This window comes from Paramisgurnus dabryanus, chromosome 18 (genome assembly GCF_030506205.2).
Source record: "Paramisgurnus dabryanus chromosome 18, PD_genome_1.1, whole genome shotgun sequence".
Lineage (NCBI taxonomy): Eukaryota > Metazoa > Chordata > Actinopteri > Cypriniformes > Cobitidae > Paramisgurnus > Paramisgurnus dabryanus.
Window position 1 is genome coordinate 28,290,260 of NC_133354.1, and position 21,490 is coordinate 28,311,749.

The 21,490-nt window shown below is 35.7% G+C and overlaps 2 protein-coding genes across 4 annotated transcripts in view; one reads left to right on the top strand and one right to left on the bottom strand.

The window, feature by feature from the left end:
• Positions 1–2,797: 2,797 nt before the first annotated feature.
• ccni2 (cyclin I family, member 2) lies at positions 2,798–15,730 on the top strand. Of its 2 annotated transcripts, XM_065287553.1 has the most exons (9): positions 2,798–2,912; positions 3,056–3,128; positions 3,889–3,967; positions 4,161–4,311; positions 8,381–8,515; positions 8,611–8,685; positions 9,246–9,386; positions 14,407–14,637; positions 14,784–15,730. In XM_065287553.1, exons 3-9 carry the CDS (start codon positions 3,930–3,932, stop codon positions 15,117–15,119), a joined length of 1,107 nt encoding a protein of 368 aa, XP_065143625.1. In that variant the 5' UTR covers positions 2,798–2,912; positions 3,056–3,128; positions 3,889–3,929; the 3' UTR covers positions 15,120–15,730. The 2 variants fall into 2 exon arrangements, with proteins under 2 accessions (XP_065143625.1, XP_065143626.1); XM_065287554.1 differs by lacking the exon at positions 3,889–3,967.
• Positions 15,731–18,010: 2,280 nt separating this feature from the next.
• The window catches only part of septin8a (septin 8a), a 29,505-nt gene continuing 26,025 nt past the window's right edge, over positions 18,011–21,490 (bottom strand). Inside the window, exons 8-11 of one of the 2 annotated variants that reach the window (XM_065287552.1) lie at positions 20,965–21,097; positions 20,190–20,359; positions 19,036–19,065; positions 18,011–18,796 (exon numbers count right to left, since the gene is read on the bottom strand). In XM_065287552.1, coding sequence (XP_065143624.1) covers positions 19,062–19,065; positions 20,190–20,359; positions 20,965–21,097 — 307 coding nt within the window. In that variant the 3' untranslated portion in view covers positions 18,011–18,796; positions 19,036–19,061. The remainder of the gene's footprint in view (positions 18,797–19,035; positions 19,066–20,189; positions 20,360–20,964; positions 21,098–21,490) is intronic. The other variant, XM_065287551.1, reaches the window with a different exon arrangement.

The window sequence follows — 21,490 nt, forward strand, 5'->3', positions numbered from 1 at the left end:
AGTAAATGACAGAATTAAAATTTTTGGGTGAACTAGCAGTTAATGCATTAAATAATGCATTAGCTAACCTAAACTAACAATGAACAGCAGATATTGATTTAATAAGGTCAGTTAATATAGATACAGTTGTTTGTTAGTTCATTCTGCATTAACTTTGTTCTGTTAGCCATACAATGCAAAAAATGACTTTCTTACTTAGTATTTTTGTCTTGTTTTCAGTGGAAAATCTAAAAATTCTTAAATTAATGATTTTTCTTGATGAGCAAAATAACCTAAGAAAATAAGTAGTTTATAGACCAAAAATATACAATTTAAGTAAATTTAAGCTTAAGTCAAGCAAAAACATCTGCCAATGGGGTGAGGAAAAATATAAAAATAAGTTTTCTTTTTTCTTAAACACTTAATTTAAGCAAATTTCTCACCCCATTGGCAGATAATTTTGCTTGTTTTAAGCACAAATTCATATAGTTTTTGTCTAAAAACTAGACTTATTTTCTTGCGTCATTTTGCTCATCAAGAAAATACATCTAGATTTAAGAATTTTTTTATTTTTATACTGAAAACAAGACAGTTGTTTGTTAGTTCATTCTGCATTTACTTTGTTCTTTTAGTCATACACTGCAAAAAATGACTTACTTACTTAGTATTTTTGTCTTGTTTTTACTAGAAATATCAAAAAATTCTTAAATCATGATGTATTTCCTTGATAAGCAAAATGACCATAAGAAAATAAGTCTAGTTTTTAGATGAAAATATACAGTTTAAGTGAGTTTAGGCTTGAAACAAGCAAACATATCTGCCTATGAAGTGATACAATTTTGAATTACGCGTTTCGTTTTTTTACTTGTTTTAAGCACAAATTCACGATATATTTTTGTCAAAACCTAGACTTATTTTCTTAGGTGATTTTGCTGATCAAGAAAATACATCTTGATTATAGATTTTTTAGATATTTCTACTGAAAACAAGACAATAAATACTAAGTAAGAGAGTCATTTTTGCAGAGTGGGATTTAGGCACAGTCTACTCTTTGTTTACACGTTCATTATAATGGTTCACAGAGCAACCAGCAGGTCAGGTGAGGATCTCTGTTGTTTTAATCATTACAGTTCCTCCTGAGAATAATAGATCAATTGTGAACTCTTGCTGTAAAATCCCAGCTAAAGACATTTTATGTGATTACTGTTTTCTACATCCTAGATAATAATAATGCAAAGAACATTTTATTAAAATATAACCTTGATATCTATAACATTGACTGAGTAAGATCACAGATTTTGATGTTCTTAATCTCAGAAATAATGATGAGACTCTGTTTCACAGTCAGTATTTTAGACTGGCCATTAGATTTTCATAAAATCTGTGACACTGCCCATATAAATTCTGTTTTTAATTTTTTTATTATTATTTTGTCATGTTTTATTATTATTTTTTTAGTTGTGAAGGCTTAACTCAAAACCAACCAACTGCAGTTTGATTGATATTAATAGGAATGCACAATCAAAAAACTTTTGAACAATTTAAAAAACTTAGTTATCTCGAGTTATCTCGTTTTGGAACCAAACTCTATTATTTTGAATTCAGAAATGTTGACGTTGTATTTATCATCATTGAATTGCTGGTAAAGTTTGGACACATTTGACTAAATGGTTTCTTTTTAAATGCTACTGTAGGGCAACAATAAAATAATAAAGTAAATATTGTATCTATAGTATGACTGAATGCATGCAACATGACAATGCCTTTACTTATATCTGATGTCATAACATAATTTTCCCCCTGATGTTCCTCTGTCATGTTTTATTTTTTACTCCTCATGTGTACAGTTGTCAGTGACTCTTTCTACATTAAAATGATTAGCATTGTGGACTTGCTGCATCTCTTAATCATTACAGATGCATTCCTGCACGATTATATCCTCCTGAAAAATAACTTAGGCCTACTTCTGTCTGGTAGCTGCTGTCCTCAGTATTTTTGAATAAGCTCTCTGATGTTTTTCTCCTGAGATAGCTGGGATAGGCCAGTGTTTCCCAATCCTGTTTTAAATAAGGAGACATCTAGAACTTTCTGGAAGGGGGGTACTTGAGGATCAGGATTGGGAAACAGTGGGGTAGGCTATTCTCCAGCAACTCCAAAGAGGATACAGTGTGGGATGCATGAATGAATAGGAATAGAAGGGTTTCTGAGCCTTTGTGCGCCCCCTGGAGGAAACATTTGCTCCCACTTTTAGATAAATAGTAATTTTAAAAAACGTCCACTAGATGTCAGTAAACACACGGCAATGTAGAGAAACTGCAGTTTATCTGTGAAGTAAGGCATTATTTAATAAAAGTTCAATAAATAAATATATTAGTTATTATAATATTGAAATTAATAAGGGATCAGAGTTAATTTATTTAACACTCTGTTGTAAATATAAATACATATGTCAATAAAGTCAGTATTGTGGGGCCAATCCCAAAATATGATTAATAAAAACAGATTTTTTTTAGTAAAGGGACTGACTTTATTATAATTTTTTCTCTCACAAAGAGAAGTTTAATTTTTGATTTATAAGTCATTAGATATTAATATTTGTGTATTGTTTATCATGTTATGTCATCATGAAATCTGAGTAAGATAAACGGAGGCGTCTGGACTCAAACGCCTCCTCATTTCAACCATTTTATATAACAGGACCCGTATGTGCGACCCACTAACACATATCTGTACGTGCGTGACGAGTGTGTGGGCGGGACGAAAAAAAGGGAGATCAATGTGTGGGCGGGGTTTGGCATATGACGTCCTACAAAAAGGCGGGATCAAGAGCTTGGCGTTAAATGTGTGGGCGGAGTTGAGCGCTTTCAAAAACAGGACGATTGTGAGTAGCTGTTGAGGTTTTTACGCCGTTTCCCTCCACAAATCAAACAAAGGTGATTTTTAATGTATAATCATTGTTAGTTTGTATACATTGAACTGTTTTCTTCAGCAAAGTGTTTTGTATTTGGTGTCTAAAGCTGAATATTTTCTTAATCCTAATTTTATTTCTCTGTAAGCAATGCAGTTTGTTTTTCAGATATGGTGGAATTACGTTTTGCACAAAAATGCATTGAACTCCAATGACAGAAGCTGTGTCTCCTTTTTCAAAGGTAACGTTTCATGCTAAAACTTTTCATGTCTTTGTTTACAAGTCGATGCAATTGACCCGCCCATATAGCTCTGTGCAGTTAGTTTCAAGATGTGTAGCACAATAATGTTTTCTTCCTCCTGGTGCATGTTGTTGTTAATGCAGTTATAATATCATGCATCTTGCAAAACAACTAAATATAACCTTCCAGAAATAAATAAGACTGCATTGTTTGAATTCATTGCGCTTTGTGTAGGCCTGGGACAGTTTTAATGTTGCAGTAAATTAACCATTCAAATAAAAATGCTTATATGAACAAAATCCCAGTGACATACCAAATTTGCAATTATACCATATCTTCTATTTATTTTATATTATCATTCTTTCAATTTTTATGCTGTTTTTGTCTTGCATCTGTACTCTTTGTGCTAAAATGTATTTTTTTCTGAAGCCACTTTGTAACAATGGTCAAAGCACTGTAGAAATACATTTTAAATTAAATTGAATACCATTTGCATTCATTGGTCGGAACAATATAAATATTTTTTGCTGGTTAAGTGCATTAGGCCAGTGGTTCTCAAGTTGGTGGCCACAAGATTGTGCCAGGGGCCCCAGTTTTAAGACATTTATAAAATTCATGCATTTATCATACATGTTGTGCAATTAAAATAAGATTACTAACCAACAGCACTATATTGCATAATGAAATATATTTAGTTTAATTAAAGTCTTACAATGTTTTATGACATTTTATGACATCTTTGGGATGCACCGTAAACAAGGAGGGGGCCACGTGCTGAAAAATGACCACCAGACCCTGTCTATGAAAATGCATCTAATGATGAGATTTGAAGCATCAAAGTTAGTTTTTACATTGATTTCAATCTTTGACATGACCTTACCGATGCAATATTAAAGATATATCATGGTTATATTTTCACAAATAACTAGCTGGATTTCACAACTGTGCTCTTGTGGATTAAACCTCTATTGAACCTATCACAAGTTATTTTGAATAAAAGGAACTATTAAATAAATGAAGTTATTTTTAAAGGTGTTCCTTGCATTGGGAAAGAGTTTCCAAAATAGCCATGAAACCCCCTGGAGAAGAAGAAAATCAGCGTTTGGGGAAGTTGCTGTTAAACACCTTGGCGAGAGAAATGCGCCTGTGGAGGACACCGGTCTTAAAGCATGGATTCATTCAGGTAGGATAATATCTTTGTAAACAAACTTATTTTAACACTTGGTAAACTGCTTGTTTACCCAACAATACTTAAAAAACATGCAATTTTACTAACCACTTATTTATTGTTAAATATTACATCAGCTAAAAATATTTCAGGTCAATGATTTTTTTTCAAGGTTTTTGTGGCACTTAAGGGTGCAGTAAGCAAGATATAGTTTGAGTGTTTCTTTCTTTCCCAAACTCGCGTCTTTGCTACCAAATTAAGTACCAGTGGCCAACCCTCACAAATTTTAGTCTAGAGCCCTGTAGCTACACTACCCCGGTCAAAAGTTTTGAAGCACTCGACTGAAATGTTAAAGAGCACCTATTTTCAGATTCAAGATTTTAAATTTCCTTTGTGTGTGTATTAGTCCATGTTAACGATATGCAAAAGGTTCACACCCAAAAGTAAACGATGACGCGAGTTATCGACTCCAACGTAAATCTCTTTTCTTGGGCTACAACAACAAACACAAGGATTGTTGTAGGCAACAGTTTACGTCCTCAGGCTGTTAATGTGGACACGACGGTCATTATCATGGTTTTGCCTGCTTCTGACTCACAGCCCGTAAGTAGTCGATGTTTTCGATGTGTGACAAGATCTTGTGCAACGAGATCTTACAAGATGAATTATGTCACAAGATTTCTCGTGGAGGTGAAATGATGGCCGTTGCTCAAACAGAAGGCTGCATCCTTCGGGGGTCACATTTGTAAACCGCATACGTCATAAAGACGTCGATATTCATACTTAGTTAATCGTAAATTATTGTAATACTGGTATGCTTATGACGTGTACATGTAAACTCAGTTAACTTAAACCATGCTTGATGACGTATACAGCCTGCATATGCGACCTCCGGAGGCTGCAGCTTTCTAATAAAGAAACGGCCACTGATATCAGCATAAAGTTGAGTTTGTGGCAAAACCTTTTACAGTGTATGTGTTACATGGACAAATGTTAAAAACGTAAATGCATTTAAATATTGTTTGGCTAAAAGTAAGCGTTTTCTCAATAGTAACAAGCGGGTCCACTAGCGCCCTCTTGCAGGCATTTGTTATAACACGTAATGCAGGTTTTTATAAAATAGGCTACATACAACAAGGTTCATTAGTTTACATTAGTTAGCATGAACTAACAATAAACTGCACTTATACAGCATTTATTAATCTTTGTTAATGTTAATTTCAACAATTACTAATACTTTTAAAAAATCTTGTTAACCTTAGTTAATGCACCGTGAACTAACATGAACAAACAATTAAAAGCTTTATTTCTATTAACCAACATTAACAAAGCTTAATAAATACTGCAACAAGTGTATTGTGTGCTCATGGTTTGTTTATGTTAGTTAATACATTAACTAATGTTAACTAATGAACCTTATTGTAAAGTGTTACCGTAATGTTAAAGGTTATTGTTCACTTGGATGTATTTTATTACCAAAAAAGATCAAATCACTTTATTATCAATTAGCAAAATAATTGTTGGTGATAGATTAGTTAAAACATTTCAGAATAATGTGATTTCAGTTTCCTATTCATATATTTGATCATTGAGGATTCTTAAAAACTGTAAAAATCCTGTTTGCATTTCTGGATCAGATTCAGCTTGTATTGATTAGGTTGTAAAGACGTTATTAACTCCTGTCAGTGTATTGCATTTGGAGCTAATCTTCAATACACAGTAAGGAGGGTCACATTTCTGGCTGATGCAGAGCTATTTAGGCCAATCACAACGTACTGGTAAGCTGGTCAATCGGTGGACACTGTGCTTTTCAGATCAATGAGCTTTGTACAAAATCAACGTGTTGCAGGAAGGCAGGGCATAGAGTAGCAACAATACTGTACGGCAGGGTTGCCCAAATCTTACCCTGGAGGGCCAGAGCACTACAGAGTTAAGTTCCAACCCTAATCAAACTTACCCACCTCAGGGTTTCTCGCAGAAAATGTGTTAGTTAAGGTGGTAGGGTTGTGCCGGTGGGCGGGCCGGGGGCGTGGCAATCAAAGGGGCGTACGCGTCATGATGAAAATATTTTTATTTAAAACACCCAAATTAAACTCAATTTTGAAGAAACTATGACAGAAAATGAACACATACTAGATTATTAATTAAATAAATGTTTTATCAACAGGCTAGTTATCCTCCAGAAAGTGACGGACCATGCCTTTCTCTCATTTCGGCCATGTGGCGCGTGCCGGTGTGAAGCGCGTCCACGCTATTCTCTGAGATGCACTTGACAGCCTTTTGTGCAGCGAATTATTATTATTATTATTATTATTATTATTATTTTTTAGATGACCTAGTTAAGGTGGAAGGGTATCCCTGCTTAGGTGGGCCGCCCGAACTGAAAAGTGCTGCGGGAAACCCTGCACCTGTGATTTTCTAGTGATCATGAAAACCTTGACTAGCTTGTTCAGGTGTGTTTGATCAGGGTTGGAGCTAAACTCTGCAATGCTCTGGCCCTCCAGGGGAAGATTTGGGGAACCCTGCTGTACGTTATGTAAAAATAATGCGCTTTTTTAACCATAAACCATGCAAAAACACACAATAACGTTTTTAGCAATGTAATAGGTGCTCTTTAACTATGATCTTAAAAATAATTTAATCTAAAGGTGTTTGGTTAAATGCTTGAAATTACTTTTGTAGACAAATATACCTGTGCCTTATTAATTTCTTTTATTAGGAAAGTAAAATAATTTTTTAAATGTATGACTTTGACAATAAGAGCCCATAAATGTGAACTCCTTCAATATTCTTTAAAAATAATCCTAAAGTGGAACTTCAAGAAGCTTCTTGATAAAATGACATGAGTACGGTTTTGCAATTTCTAGGTGTAACTGCACTTCAGATGATAAAATATAATCATTTTGATTTATTTTGGATGCTTTTAGTCATCATTCCCACAGTTACAGTTGTGTAACGTGTTATGCCATAGTTTGGACATGTTTATTATTATTATTATTATTATTATTATTATGTGGGAAAACATATAAATAAAGAACGAGTGAGTGTTTCAAACTGGTAGTGTATATTAAGCACAGAGGCTATTTTGGGGATTTCCACCTGGATTTGGCCTACCCAATTTCAAAAGCTTCCCATACCCACATGCAGAGGTGTACATACAAAAGTTTGGTATAATTTTACAGAAAAACCTTTGAAATTACATAAAACACTGTTGAAAGTGCTTAACATGGCTGTATGTGTTGTCAGTCCTCTAATAAACACAAAAATTATAAAGGTGCAAATTCTATTTGAAAGTGTATAACTCTGGCCCTGGGTGCTCCAGCAACCTGCAGACAGTTTTGTTTGATTCCAACAAATGTCAGCTTTTTTTGTCTCTATCCTGATGTTTGCAAAAGTTAATCTATTCCAACTGAAGGGACAAATAAGACTCTTTTTGTATTCAATTTCTGCCTACACCCATCTGAAGTGTCCCCATAACCACATACAGTGGAATAAATGCAATATCTTTACATCATTTTACAAAAAACCTGTATGACAAACATGGGCAAGTCTTATATCAAATGAAAGCCCTCATTCCTAAGAATAAGGCTACATCATTATTTATTTTTTTAAAGGGCTTTTGTAAACCTACAGGGGAAACGTGAGCATAAGCTGCTCCACATAGCACAGATAGCCACAAATGCTACACCATCTTTTATCTTCGGTCCTACTCTAAAAAATGAGTCCATTCACAGCATTTTCTTTGATTAGCCTTATTCCTAGAAATGAGGGCTTTCATTTGATATAAGATTTGCCTATGTTTGTCATACTTGAAAAATATGAAATATAGTGTAAATTAAGTGTAAAAAACTTTCTTACAGTAAAATATGTAAAAGTGATGATGCATATCTGCAGAAAGTAGAGATTCTAAGCTTTCAAACAGTATCTCATATGTGGTACTGGGTCCATGACAGACAATTAAAAATTAAAGGAATATTTTATATTAAGTCATAATAAGTAAGTTTGGACCTGGTACAGGGTCCGCTGTGTAGAGGAGGTTGATACCTTGTGTACACCGGTTAACTCTAGTTTTTGTTGTCATCAGGGTTCAGATATTGGCCCATCGCAGTACCAGGAGGTGATCGTGTGGTTGCATGAAATGAGCACAGTTTTCCAGTTCAGCTCGGAGACGTTTGCTTTGGCTGTTTGTGTTGTTAATAGTCTGCTTGCAACAGTTAAGGTAAGTGCAAATAAAGCACTTTTACAATGTATAGTGCTGCCTGTACAACGTCTGTGATTGTGTTTCTTACAACTTCGGACTAAATTTCTTCACAGGCTCAGTTGAAATATCTCAAATGCATGGCCATCACCTCACTGATCCTTGCAGCAAAAATCCACGAGGAAGATGAGGTAAGATTTGCATCCGTAATTGGTTGTTATGTAAGAGATCATGTACAGGCAGCCGGTTGTTATTGCAAAAATAAACCCTGACAGTGTGATCAGTGTTATATTTCATGATAACAACAGGCTGCCTGTACATTATCCTGCTTATTACACGGCTATTTACCTCAATACCTTAATATTAAATATTGCTTTGAAATATTTTATTTGCTCATTTTTTATGAATGCAGACCTTCAGCGAGGAAAACACATTTTTGGTTTTAAGATCAGACGTTTAAATGTCACGAACATGCCATTCGGTTTAATCGTTAGTGTATATATAATATCATATGTTATTAAAATATATATTTATATTTAAGTTTTGTGTAATATTAAACCGTAACTGATTTGCGGCATCAGATTACTGTGTGTTATTAGTTTTGATCAGTTGTTATCTGGGAATATCAAACCTGCAAACGTCACGACTGACCAATCAGAATCAAGCATTCCAAGAGTGGTGTAATAATGACACCTCACATCTGTTTGAATCATTCCAGTGCTTTTATTCGTGTGTTTTTATTGGCTTACAGGTGATCGCATCGGTTAAACATCTGCTGGAGCAAAGCGGATGCAAATTCTCCACAGCAGAGATTCATCGCATGGAGCGAATCATTTTAAACAAACTGCATTGGGACCTTTACATCGCGACACCCATCGATTTCATTTACATCGTGAGTGACCTCTTCACTTTATTCAGACCAAAACATAATGGTACAAAAAACACAAGAAAACACATAACACTTTTTTTTTTTTTTGACGCAGCCATCGCAAACATTAGCAAAAAATTACTTTTGGTCCTTGACGTTGTGCATGTAAAAACTGGCGGCCGTAGGTGATACGAATCCTCATCACCGTTGGTCTTTAGGGCAATGAGTGCAGTGCATATTTGGCCAAGGCACTAATCTGTCTTTAACTTCAGCAGTAAAGCAGATAGATGACCCTGCTAAGACGAGAAGAAAACTCTCTTTAAAGCAAATAAATCCTTTTCGGGAATGATCAGCATTATCTTCCACCGAATCATAGATGGCACGAGTAATTTTAGTGCAGACATGGATAAAGAATTAAGGCCATGATCAAAACCATAACATTTGAATCTATGTTTCTTTGCTGCTTCTGTAAATGTGTTGGATGGCTAGTTTGGCACACCATAGAGACCCATAAAACAGCTATTAGAAATAAAGAACATTTAAATAAGACCCCATTAAAAAACCTCTGTGATCTTGGGAAAAAACCCTGATAAAAACATTTTCTAAGTTTTACCAATATGTAAATTGCTATAGCACATTCCCCTGCATGGTACAACTCACTTGACTTTGACTATTTTGCTTTTCCACTTCAATTTAGTACCACTTCAAAGTGCGTGGGCTTAAAGGTGCAGTGTGTAAATTTTAGCGGCATCTAGTGGTGATGTTGTGAATTGCAACCAACGGCTCAGTCCACTGCTCACCCCTCGCTTTTGAAACACACAGAGAAGCTACAGTAGCCATCACCGGACAAACACGTCATCGTTGGGGACAACTTAGTAAAAAAAAGTTTGTCCGTTAAGGGCTTCTGTAGAAACATGGTGGCACAAAATGGCGACTTCCATGTAAGGGGACCCTCGGTGTATGTAGATAAAAATGTCTCATTCTGAGGTAATAAACACACAATGGTTCATTATGAAAGGTCTTTATACATCCCTGATAATATAGTTTTGTATATTATTTTGCATTTCTGTCAAGAGATCCTTCTTAAAATTACACACTGCACCTTTAAATAGATTTATCTTTACAGTTGCATCACCTCTACTGCCGTGATCTAATCGCGATAAACAAGACCCAAACGCAGAGCAATGGAGCATATCGATGTTCTTGATTCTCATTAGCTACGTTTACATGCAACCAAATAATCTGTTTGTAATCGTATCTATGGCTCAATTGGATTAAAAAGCCTCAATGTAAATGCCTAATTGAGGTCGATCGTATGCAAATTTTAATCATGTTAAAGGGGTGGTGTAGTCCGATCTATCATCCAGTCATCAGGAGAAAAGTATGCATGTAAACACGTGAATCAAAGTATTTTATCAACATGCGCAGAACAATTGTGTTTAAGGGTCACACGATGTACATTCATAACATTGCAGAAAGCAATGAACGCTGCTGAAAGACATAAAATAGCATCATATCTGATAACCTCATAAGAACTTTCTCCAACTCAATTTGTACTTTTATCCAGAGATAAAGCGTGAACTCAATGAGAGATGCTGTGTTGCCAAGTCCTCTGCTTTTTTGCGGACTTCAGATGTGGGCTACTTTTTAAACCGTTTTAGCGAGTTGATTTTTTTTCTGCAGGTTAAAGATAAAAGGATTTAGCTGATTAGTTATTTGGTCATTGGGATGCTTTTGGGATAGTTTTGAATGTCCATTGGGCTGGTTTTGATGCGCAAATCTGGCAACCCTGCGGTTTAGTCAACACAGAGTTTTTCCTCCTGCGGTAAAAAAATCCCATCCACACGTGCTCCGTTTAAAAGAAATCTCTGCCTACATTAACACGCAAAAACATGTGATTACGCACTGTTGCCAGCAGGCGGTGATATAACCCTAATCGTAAAGCCACGTTGGCCAATTAGAAGCCTTAATCAGAAGCAAAAACCCTGTACTGTCTACACGACAACACTGCAACCGGCATTTCTGGAAAACCTCACCCTGGCAGGGTTTTCAAAAATGTTCGGTTTCAGTGACGTCATACTGCGTTTACATGTGGACGAATGGCCGAACGGTGTAAAAAAAGTCACGACAAGACCTGACTGTGCGCTTGCCCAGACGTTTGGTCTGGATTATATCAAATGTGCATGTCAACCAAAATTTTTATCCGATTGCAATGTTTAGGGTGCATGTAAACTGTATTGTTGCAACCTTCAATCGTATTGAATTAAGTCGGATTGACACAGTTTTGTGCATGTAAACATAACCAATAAGTTGGCTAAAAATACAAGAGAGTACTGGTTCAACAAAGCACCGATGATGACATCACTTGGTTTGCTCAACGGCACACAAGGGTAAGATAATCTTTGACGGTCGTAGTGATGATTCTCTCTGACCACACAGAAAATAAGGTACAAAAATTGTCACTGGAACGCTATCTTTTATAAAGGCCCTACCAGATATGTACCTTTGAGGTACCAGTATGGCACAAATGTGTAATTTTTGAAAAGGTACTGTCCCAGGGACAACTTTTGCACCTTTATATCTGTGGGTGCAGGTGGAAAATCCCCCAAAAATGAGCCGTACTATGAAGTGGAAAAGCACCATTACAAAACTTTTCAAGACTGTTGAAGTGGTGTATTGGTCTAAAATCTAAGAAAAGAGTTTGAAGAAAAGTCTATTTTCTTTGGATGTAGATGTTAAATGAAATTGTCTTGTGAGATTCACCCATATAGCCCGTATATGGATATTTACGTTTACCCTAGAGTAAATAAATAAATATAATTGCTTGCAAAATGAAAAAATATCTAACTGCATAGAAAAATAAATATCCTTAAAACTTCTCAAATAAATATCCACCATTTCCATTGATTTAAATATATTCCTGTTTAAGATACGCGTGACTCTCCTTTACGTTGAGACGTAATGTGAAGGCATGCCGGAAATTCTAAGGAAAAGTCACATTTCCACAAAACACAGAATGAACAACCAGTCACATCTTTTCTATTTATCAGCATGGCTTTTTTTGTTCCCAAGAGGTTAAATCTATAAAACATCAACATGAAATCAATATAAACCCCATGTACTTCATACACGTTTAGATTTCACTGGAAAGACTTCAAGGAAAATCAAGAACATCTTGTGCCTCTAAAGCAGGGGTGTCAAACTCATTTAAAGTTGAGGGCCAGATAGTAATAAGTCACGTGAGGGCCGCATAATTTTTTTTAAACCTTAGTGTGCTGATAATGTGTTTATATTAACTTAACAAGTTAACTAGAGAAATTATTCATACATCTTTCTTTATAATATATTTTTCATTAAGCAAAGACAATTCTAGATTCATTACAGTACCTAATACAGTTTGAAGTCACAAAACACAGGCGTTATGCTTTTAATTCGTGCTTCCTTACGTTTCTTTGACCACTGGATCAACACCAGTTTTGAGGCAGGTGCTACTTTTATTTTTAGACCTCTGGGTGTGAGTCAAGACCAGCCATGACATTTAATAGAAACCCTTTTTAAAACTAGAACCCAACAATAGATAACTCAAATTTGAATTTATTTCTTCCAAATCTCACCGTGCGCAGGGTTCCCTTGGGTACTTGAAATCCTTGGAAGTTTGTGAATCTGGGGAAAAAATTCAAGGCCCTGGGAAGTTTTTGAATATACATACATAGATACAGGTCAATGAAAGTGCTTGAATCTATTTTATGCGAGAAGTTTTCTGGAAAAAATCCATATTATTCCCTGTGTAGTGTAGGATAATATCATAAAAATTCTAGACTTTTTAAGCACTCGTGCTAAACTGTTCGCTTTAAATGCTTATATCTTCTATATTCGAATGTTGATTCATATACCAAAATGCATTTTTGCATAGTTGTGTTTGACACATGAAAACGTCTCGGGTTACGTATGTAACTGTTGTTCACTGAGAAGGGAACGAGACGCTGCGTCTCTCTTGCCATACTTCCTGTGTCCCTCAGTAACGCCGTCTTTGGCAATATTTCAGATAGCGATATACTTCCTGACTCCCGCCTCACCCTGTCTTTGTCGTTAAGCCTCACCATTGGTTGAATTTGATATACACATTCAGACGCACTTACCCCTGGAGGCGTCCCCAAAGTGTCACCGTAGTGACGCAGCGCGAGTTCCCTCGAAAGGAAACTGTAACAATGTATCTTAAAAGGTAACACGATGTAACCTTGCTCTCACTTGAAATGTGTCCCCACATTTAGTTCTTGAATTTGAGGGTATTGGACCTGGAAAGTCCTTGAATTTGAAGTTCACTAAGGTGTGGGAACCCCGCGTAAGCTGTTGCTTTTTTGGGAACTGACCTGCTGCAAAGAGCGATGCAGGCGGAAACGACATTTAGTCTGCGCTCTGCCTGTAAACCGTCCGTGTTTTGCCACCCTCCTATTGAAAATGAACTAGACGCTTGCGACTGCCGAGTCCCGCCTGAAATATGAATTTAATATTTAATAAACTATATAAATTATCACGCGGGCCGGATTGGACACCTTTGTGTGCCATGTTCAGCCCGCAGGCTGTTATGTTTGACACCCCTGCTCTAAAGCAACTTTCTTGTTCAGCTCGTCATCACACATTTAGTAATGTTAACCAATAGCCAAACCGTTTGAGAGGTAGGGCAGTCCTCCACAATCCACAGCATTCAGTACAAGATCCACAATTTTCATTAACCAATTTTCTCATTAGAATTGCAAAAGTACAATGGGTTGCAAATGCTGTTTCATGTTGACTCTGAGATTATCTGACAGCATCTGAGTAACCTCAAACCTCTTATGTTAAACTTCAAAACATGAAGACCAAAAACACGACAACATTCCAGTTTTTCATATCCCGCTCATGAACGTGTTAACACCGGAAACCATTTGTCATGGGAGTAAAAGTAATGCAGATCCACACCTTTGCAGTGAATGATTTGAGTTTTGTTTGTTTGTGTCGACAGTGTCGTCTCCATTGGTTCAGCTTTTGTTGATTTGACTTTCAGTTTCACGGGCTGTTGATGAGCAAGTATCCACACCTGATGTTCGTGAACTCTCAGAAGAGTCCTTGTCTCCAGGCTTCGTTGTGGACCAGACAGGTACAGCATTGTATGGCTTGCCACCAACTCTGGCAGTTCAAGGGCTCCATACTGGCTTTGGCCATCATCACTTTAGAGTTGGAGAGGTCGACACCCGATTGGTTCTCGGTTTTTACCGGCCTGCTGAGGAAAGCACAGGTATATGCATGAAGTACACATCCATGTCAGCAGCGCTAAACTCTGCTGGCCACTATTTATTCACCCTTGTGTTGTTTCAAACCGTTTGTAAAAACGTCTGTATGTAGATATAATTTCACTCACATTGATGTTTGGATTTGTTTTAGATTGAAAGCACAGAGTTCATTTGTTGTAAGGAGATGGTGGACGAGTACCTCACGGGTCTCGAGCTGTCGTTACCCACCAATGCAGTGTACATTTTGGACCCCACCAGCATGCTGATGTTTAGGGGATATGACATGCAGGATGAATACGGAGATGGGAACAGAAAGGCAGACGTCCACGAGGACCAAGAGATGGACGACTTCTGTGATGGATTCTGGTACCTTTATGATGAAGCCACATCAATGAAGGCAGAGAGACGTGGACCTGAAGATACGAGCGCGACTTTTCAAGAAAAAATCTCACCGTGTCCTCCTCTCCAGCCGCCTTCTAGTGAATAAGCTAACACTCATTTTTTGTATGTTGAAAGCGGATAAGTCGCTGAATAGCACTTTGATTTTTCTTTTATGAAACGGCACTTTAAGTTTTTTTTTATTTTATATGAAGTTACTTCCTTTTTGTATTTTGGTCTATTTTTTATTTTACGTATTGTATATATTATATGTATTATGTGTTTATCAGAAGTTTCATTATGGCATAATGCTTTAATGTTAATGGTGCTTTAACAAAAAATGGTTTGTTCAATTTATTTTATGTTGATGTTTTTGTTATTTGTGTGTCAGTTATAAAAAAAACGCTTTAGACATTTCATATCTTCCAAAGCAATATAACTGCCTTAAATTTAATGTGTAAGCTCAATGTGAAAGTGAAATGCCAGTCTATGCAGCTGTTATACTCCTTGTTTTAATAAAACTTTGTTTTCTTCCTGTTTTTTTTTTTTAAAAGGCAGCTACAGTTGACAAATTTACTGCTTTGAAATGAAGCAAATGTGACTTGTATTATTTTTCCCTAAACTGTTACAGAAGGGTTAAACTGAAAATGACTGTATTTCATTAAAAATTGCAGTTTTATTTTACTTTAATAAACATTAAATACAGCTTTTTGCACCTCACATTGTGTATTTGTTTACTTTATATTTCATTTTTAGTTACAGTAAGCTGTTCCTCAAACAAAACCATTGTTATGTCAATGTATTTCTATAATATAATCCCCCCCAATCATTTCTAGGTCATCCAGACTATGACACAGAAAAAAATTGATATTGCAAATATGTAACAATTGATTCCCAGGTGGAAAGTGCACCAAAAAACAACCATGTACTAAAATATACTCTTTTTACAGACTAATTTTGTACTTAGAGACAAAAAATTTGTATATGAATACTTAATATAAACTGATCTTTAGTGTGTTTAAATCAATAGTGTCTCAAAAAAAGTTCAGTATGCTTTGATGTTACAGTTTCTTAGTCGCTTTGGGGTATTTTTAAAATCATTTTTAAAGTTTGCTAAATAATGCATGCATTTCTCAGAACGATTCTTACAAACACACAACATGTCCTGCAAAGGCTTGTAAACTCTCAAAAGTAAATTTTTACTTCAGTGAACAAATCAGTCCCATCAAAATGACAAGTCTGTCTACGTGTCATTGTTCAAGTGTGCACAAGTCTGTGAAACCGGGGATAAATATACTTGGCGTTAGTGATGGGAGAAACGAAGCTTTTCGAAACTTCGAATCAATTGCTTCGCAAATTGATTTAGTTTTTCGAAGCGTTCGAAACACCACACTGGCGACACCTGCTGGTCAAAATAGTGTAAAAGCAGCAAGATCTGTCCAAACATTTTACACTTTTTACAAAATAATAGCAAGATTGTTTTAAAAATATGTTAAGAAAAATGTATTATTTATGTAAATAAGATTTAATTAAAACAGTATTCTGTGATTTTAGTTTTTTTTATGGCAAACAAATCATTAAAACGAACTCCCTTTTTATTATGCACATTTTTGTCATTAAATATGTCTATAAACAAAAAGTAGACAAAATGGTTGTGTTATTATTCAGAAGGATGAATGTTTTATGAAATTTTATAATAAAACTGACCCGAGTTCACCTACACCAGAGTCGTATAATAACAGAGTTACGAAACGCTGTGATCTCGCCGCCGCGCGGTCACGTGATTCATGTAACGTTCTACAGTTCCAAACCAAGCAGGGCTGTCAATCTGTTTGCATAGGTTTTCAGCTATTTTAGGTAAATATTAGCTTGTAATGGGAATTGATCACTATACTTACTGTGTTTATAACGTTTTTTTTACTAGGGAGTGATGGAAATACAGTAAATCAGTTAATAAAGATAAACAGTTAATTGTGACCCAAATATAACCGTGGTTATCTATATCAACTACAGCAACACAGTTTATCTTTTATTTTTGTAGCAAAATATGGCTATATAAATGGCTATCAATCTGCTAAAAACATAATTCCTACACTTTTAATATATTAAAATCACAAAAAAGATCGCAAACGCGGTTTTTTGTAACAGTCAAGCATAACAGAAACACACTAAATTCATATTTTAAATTCACATTAAATGTTAATATAATCATACATGATTTTCGAGGATACATCACTCGTATTACTTACCAAACACAATGAAACACATAGCAGCATTGTGAAGCAGTGTGACTTTCTTATAAGGCATTTAGCTTGTCGCTGTTGCCCCCTAGTGTTACTCGTAATATATAAAAAAAGATAAGTATAAAGTAGATGGCCACCAGTAATAAAATAATAAACCATTAAATCTATATTATTCACACATTATACACAACTCATTAAAATATAAAAATTTTACTAGTTATTATTAACGATAATCATTACCTACAGCAGAGTTCATAAAATATCACTGTTGACTATATTAATGAAATGTCCGAAAATGTAAAGAGAAACGGTAATTTCATCGATTTACCAGCAGGTGCCATTGAAATGAATGGGCTTCAGTGCTGCGTTTGGAACTATGCGTCACTACCGGTCACTACATGAAACGCTGTTACTTCCGCATTCCATTCTTACAACGGACGTCTATGTGAGTGTCGTAACTCTATTATTATACGACTCTGACCTACACTGGTCCCTAGTGGTGAATCGTCGAACGTTTCGAAACAGTTATGACGTAATGAAGCATCGTTTGTTAAAATCACGTGACTTTGGCCAGTTTGAAACAAGCTCCGAACCATTGATTCGAAACAAAAGATTCGTAAATGTTTCGAAGTGCTTCGATATCGCCCATCACTACTCGGCTGGTTTTGGTTTCATAAATGAAATAAATTCTCTCTGATGCTTGTGGATCAAAGATTATTTAAGGTATATCAGATGACACAAACCATGTTCCAACTGGTGAAGGAAATTAGAAAAGTGTTTATTTTTAATATCAGTAAATACAACCGTTTTCATACTCTTAAAGATGCTCGACTTGCAGTCATTTCCCCATATGCAAATTAGGACGTGCCAGAGGATACATCAATAGTTCAGATGTTTAAACCTCTACATTATGGCTTGAATGAACACTGTTCAGTCTTGTATGCTCTACAAGTAATACAAAAAATATATATTTTGCATATCTGTTATTATGACAATAAAGCTATTAATATATTGGTCCTGGATAACTATCAAAACAGTACCAAAAATACCATTAAGACCGTTTGTTTAAGCTACACCAAATGCATGCTTATTAAACCACATAGTATCATCACTGTACTGTGATACTGCATTTGGCTCAGATCTTAAATACTACTGTACATCATGGCAATAGAAACATGTGTTTAACATGTATGTCACAATATTGGCCCAACTATAACACAAATGGGTAGTACCAAAACAACGATGACCACAAACTGAATGTTTCAGTCTGGTTAAAAAAATAACACATACACAGTTAGAAAGTAACAAATCCTAAAAATGAGGGAGATTTAAAAAATAACCAAAAAAATGTAACCCGAATGAAGAAAACAAACAAATAACTGTGGCAACACAAGACGTAATTCAGTCCCCATAATGCATCTCTATGGCTTCCCATCAGGATCTTTGGTCCACAATGTCAAAAAAGGGTTTAAAAAGTATGCTGACTTTGCAATGATGGTGGAGGCCAAGTCCGTGGTCGGCCTGGAATGAGCTCATAAATTAACTGAAAGAAAATAGACACAAAACAAAATGAATGACAAAAAGAAAATGGAGTGGAAACATGCAAATAAACAAAAACAGACAAAAGTGTCCTTATGATGTGTGAAATAAACATGAAATAAAAGTCTGAATTGGTGTCAATTTTTTGACAACCGGAGCATATTAAAGCAGTTATGACTGGAATAACCTGCTTAGTGATATTTGGTTAATAATGTTGAGTTATCACATCCATACAATACATACTGCTGGTGCTGCTGTCAACAGTGGACTCATCTAAAAGATCAATTACAAAATGAATGCCTTGTAAATAGCATCAATAACCACAAGATGGAGCTAATGAGCTTTATTTACAATTACATGCAGCATGAGAAACTACATTTACCAATGCACGACTAAAGGTTTGTGCATGTATTCACTTAAATCCTTATACATATTGCCTATGTTAACGTACTGTATACATACTATATCATCTATAGCATACAAAATAAATGACTGATTAAAAAACAAGATTCTGTCTATCAAGACTTAATCCGTTGTTATCTTCTGGGCACTTGCCCATATTTTAAAACTCTGGTGTGCTTTTAGTAATTAGTGATTGGCAAATTTGTATACTCCAAAAACAACATAAACATAAAGATGAAAAACATATATAGGAGAAGAAAGCAGACAGGAAGTATTTTTGTCTATGACATATTTAGTTTAGTCGTATAACTCATAACAGATTAGACGATAGAGAAAAAATAATCCAAATGTATACCATTTTTATAAGTCCTGCTATTTACTTTTGACCACCAGATGGCGCTGGCCCTAAACTTTGCAGAAACATTTAGGCATGGTGCTAAAGAATCATACTCATAATAATACACTGCTGCCTTCGCAAAATACATGAGGTACAAAACGTGAAAATAATCGGCACATAAAATGGCCGACCATTTACTGCATAGCATTCAACTCAACATGGCCCAAGCACCACTTTTATATTTTGGGCTAAATGATAATAAAGTGGCACTGCGCTGATACTGTGCATATGCTCTCAAGACATAATTATGATGACATACACCAACTTTAATGTCAATATGCCAAAGTATTGTCTTGATAAATAACCTCAGGTCCTTTTTGGCAAGTTTTTTGATGTGCTATACAAGAACAGTTTGTTTGGCCCAACACCTTTTGATAACTTCTTGTTGTAAGTGCCTCTAAATGCTAAATGCAAAACTACATGCAAATCGCACAAAGGTAAGAGTAAATAAAAAGGCAGAAAATTTGGCCATTGTAAAGATGGGCGGATCAATCCTCAACTATCAACATCTGACACCGATGTTGTAATGAAATCTGATCCACCCATCTCTACATCACTGCATGCTATCAAAATGGGCTGTGGCAGATGAAGAACTCACTTTTTCTTGTCTTTATCCTTCTTCAGGGGCTGTGCGAGGGACAGAGTCTCAGCCGCCACCTTCCTCCTGTTAAAGGCGTTCATCTCCTCCTCCAGATCTCGTCGCTTCTCCTCCACCTTCCTCTTCTCTTCCTGATGCATGCGCTTCAGCTTCTCAAACTTCTCATGTAACTGAAGAATGAGAGAGACGAATGTTATTTGTGTGTTCCTGAGAGCTTGTTAAATGGAGGCGAGTGCCTCCACGTTTTAACCATGTCTGCTTCCTAAACTACTTCCTCAAGCAGGACACTTCATTATCTTTCTTTGTGTGCATTTTCAAAAACACATCTTGTGGCTATAACTATAAAGGAATGTTTCAGGTTTATTACAAAGTTGAGCACTATGAAGAGCATCTATGGCATGCTCTCTATTATCTCTGAAAATATTCAGGCTCCTCCGTGTAAAATGCCAAGAATTTGTTTACATTCACTTCACAAACAGCAGACATCAAGGAGGCAAGTTTACTGCTAAAATAAAACAGACACAAAAACGGCACACTTGTAACGCTTTAATGGAGCAAACTGTCCCGTGTCAAATAAATAATAAAACATTTACAACTAATAATCAATAATAGTAATATTAGTATAATAATAGGTGATAAAACCTTTAAAATCTTCCAGTAGTCATGCTCCATGATTTCCATTGTGAATGCAGTATAATAAATGTGTTATATTTATACACTGAGAAATGACTGGACACTATCGTGTTTCAAATGAAGCTGATTTTATTGATCGTACCTCTCTCTCCTTCTCCTTCAGTTCAGACTCAGTCTCTTTGACTTTGTTAACAAACATCTGTCTCATCTCCTCTTCCTTCCGCTGCAGATCTCCAAGAAATTCCTTCCTCTTGGCTTCATATGTCTCCTGAAGACTGTAAGATGACCGCAAAAAGAAAGATTACTTTGCTTTGGGATATATTTAAACATGAATACAAAGATAATCTGCAACAAAAACTGCTATTTTATATGCTTTTATATGAATGCTTCACACCCACTTCATTTGCATAAAGTTTAATTTTTCTCAACTTTGTCGAGTCCTTGGACAAGCAACGATAATTGTTGTTCATGCCAAGTTTCTCTTGAAATACATGAGATTGCATTGCTAGTCGCTGGCGGTGTGCACATAGTTTAATGATCAATCGAAAACTACTGTAGGTCCTGCATACACAAATTCACAATTTGACAAATTCATACACAACTCTTATAGTAGATGCCATTATAAAACATGACTTTAACCCTCATAAGCCCCTATCTTCCTGTATACG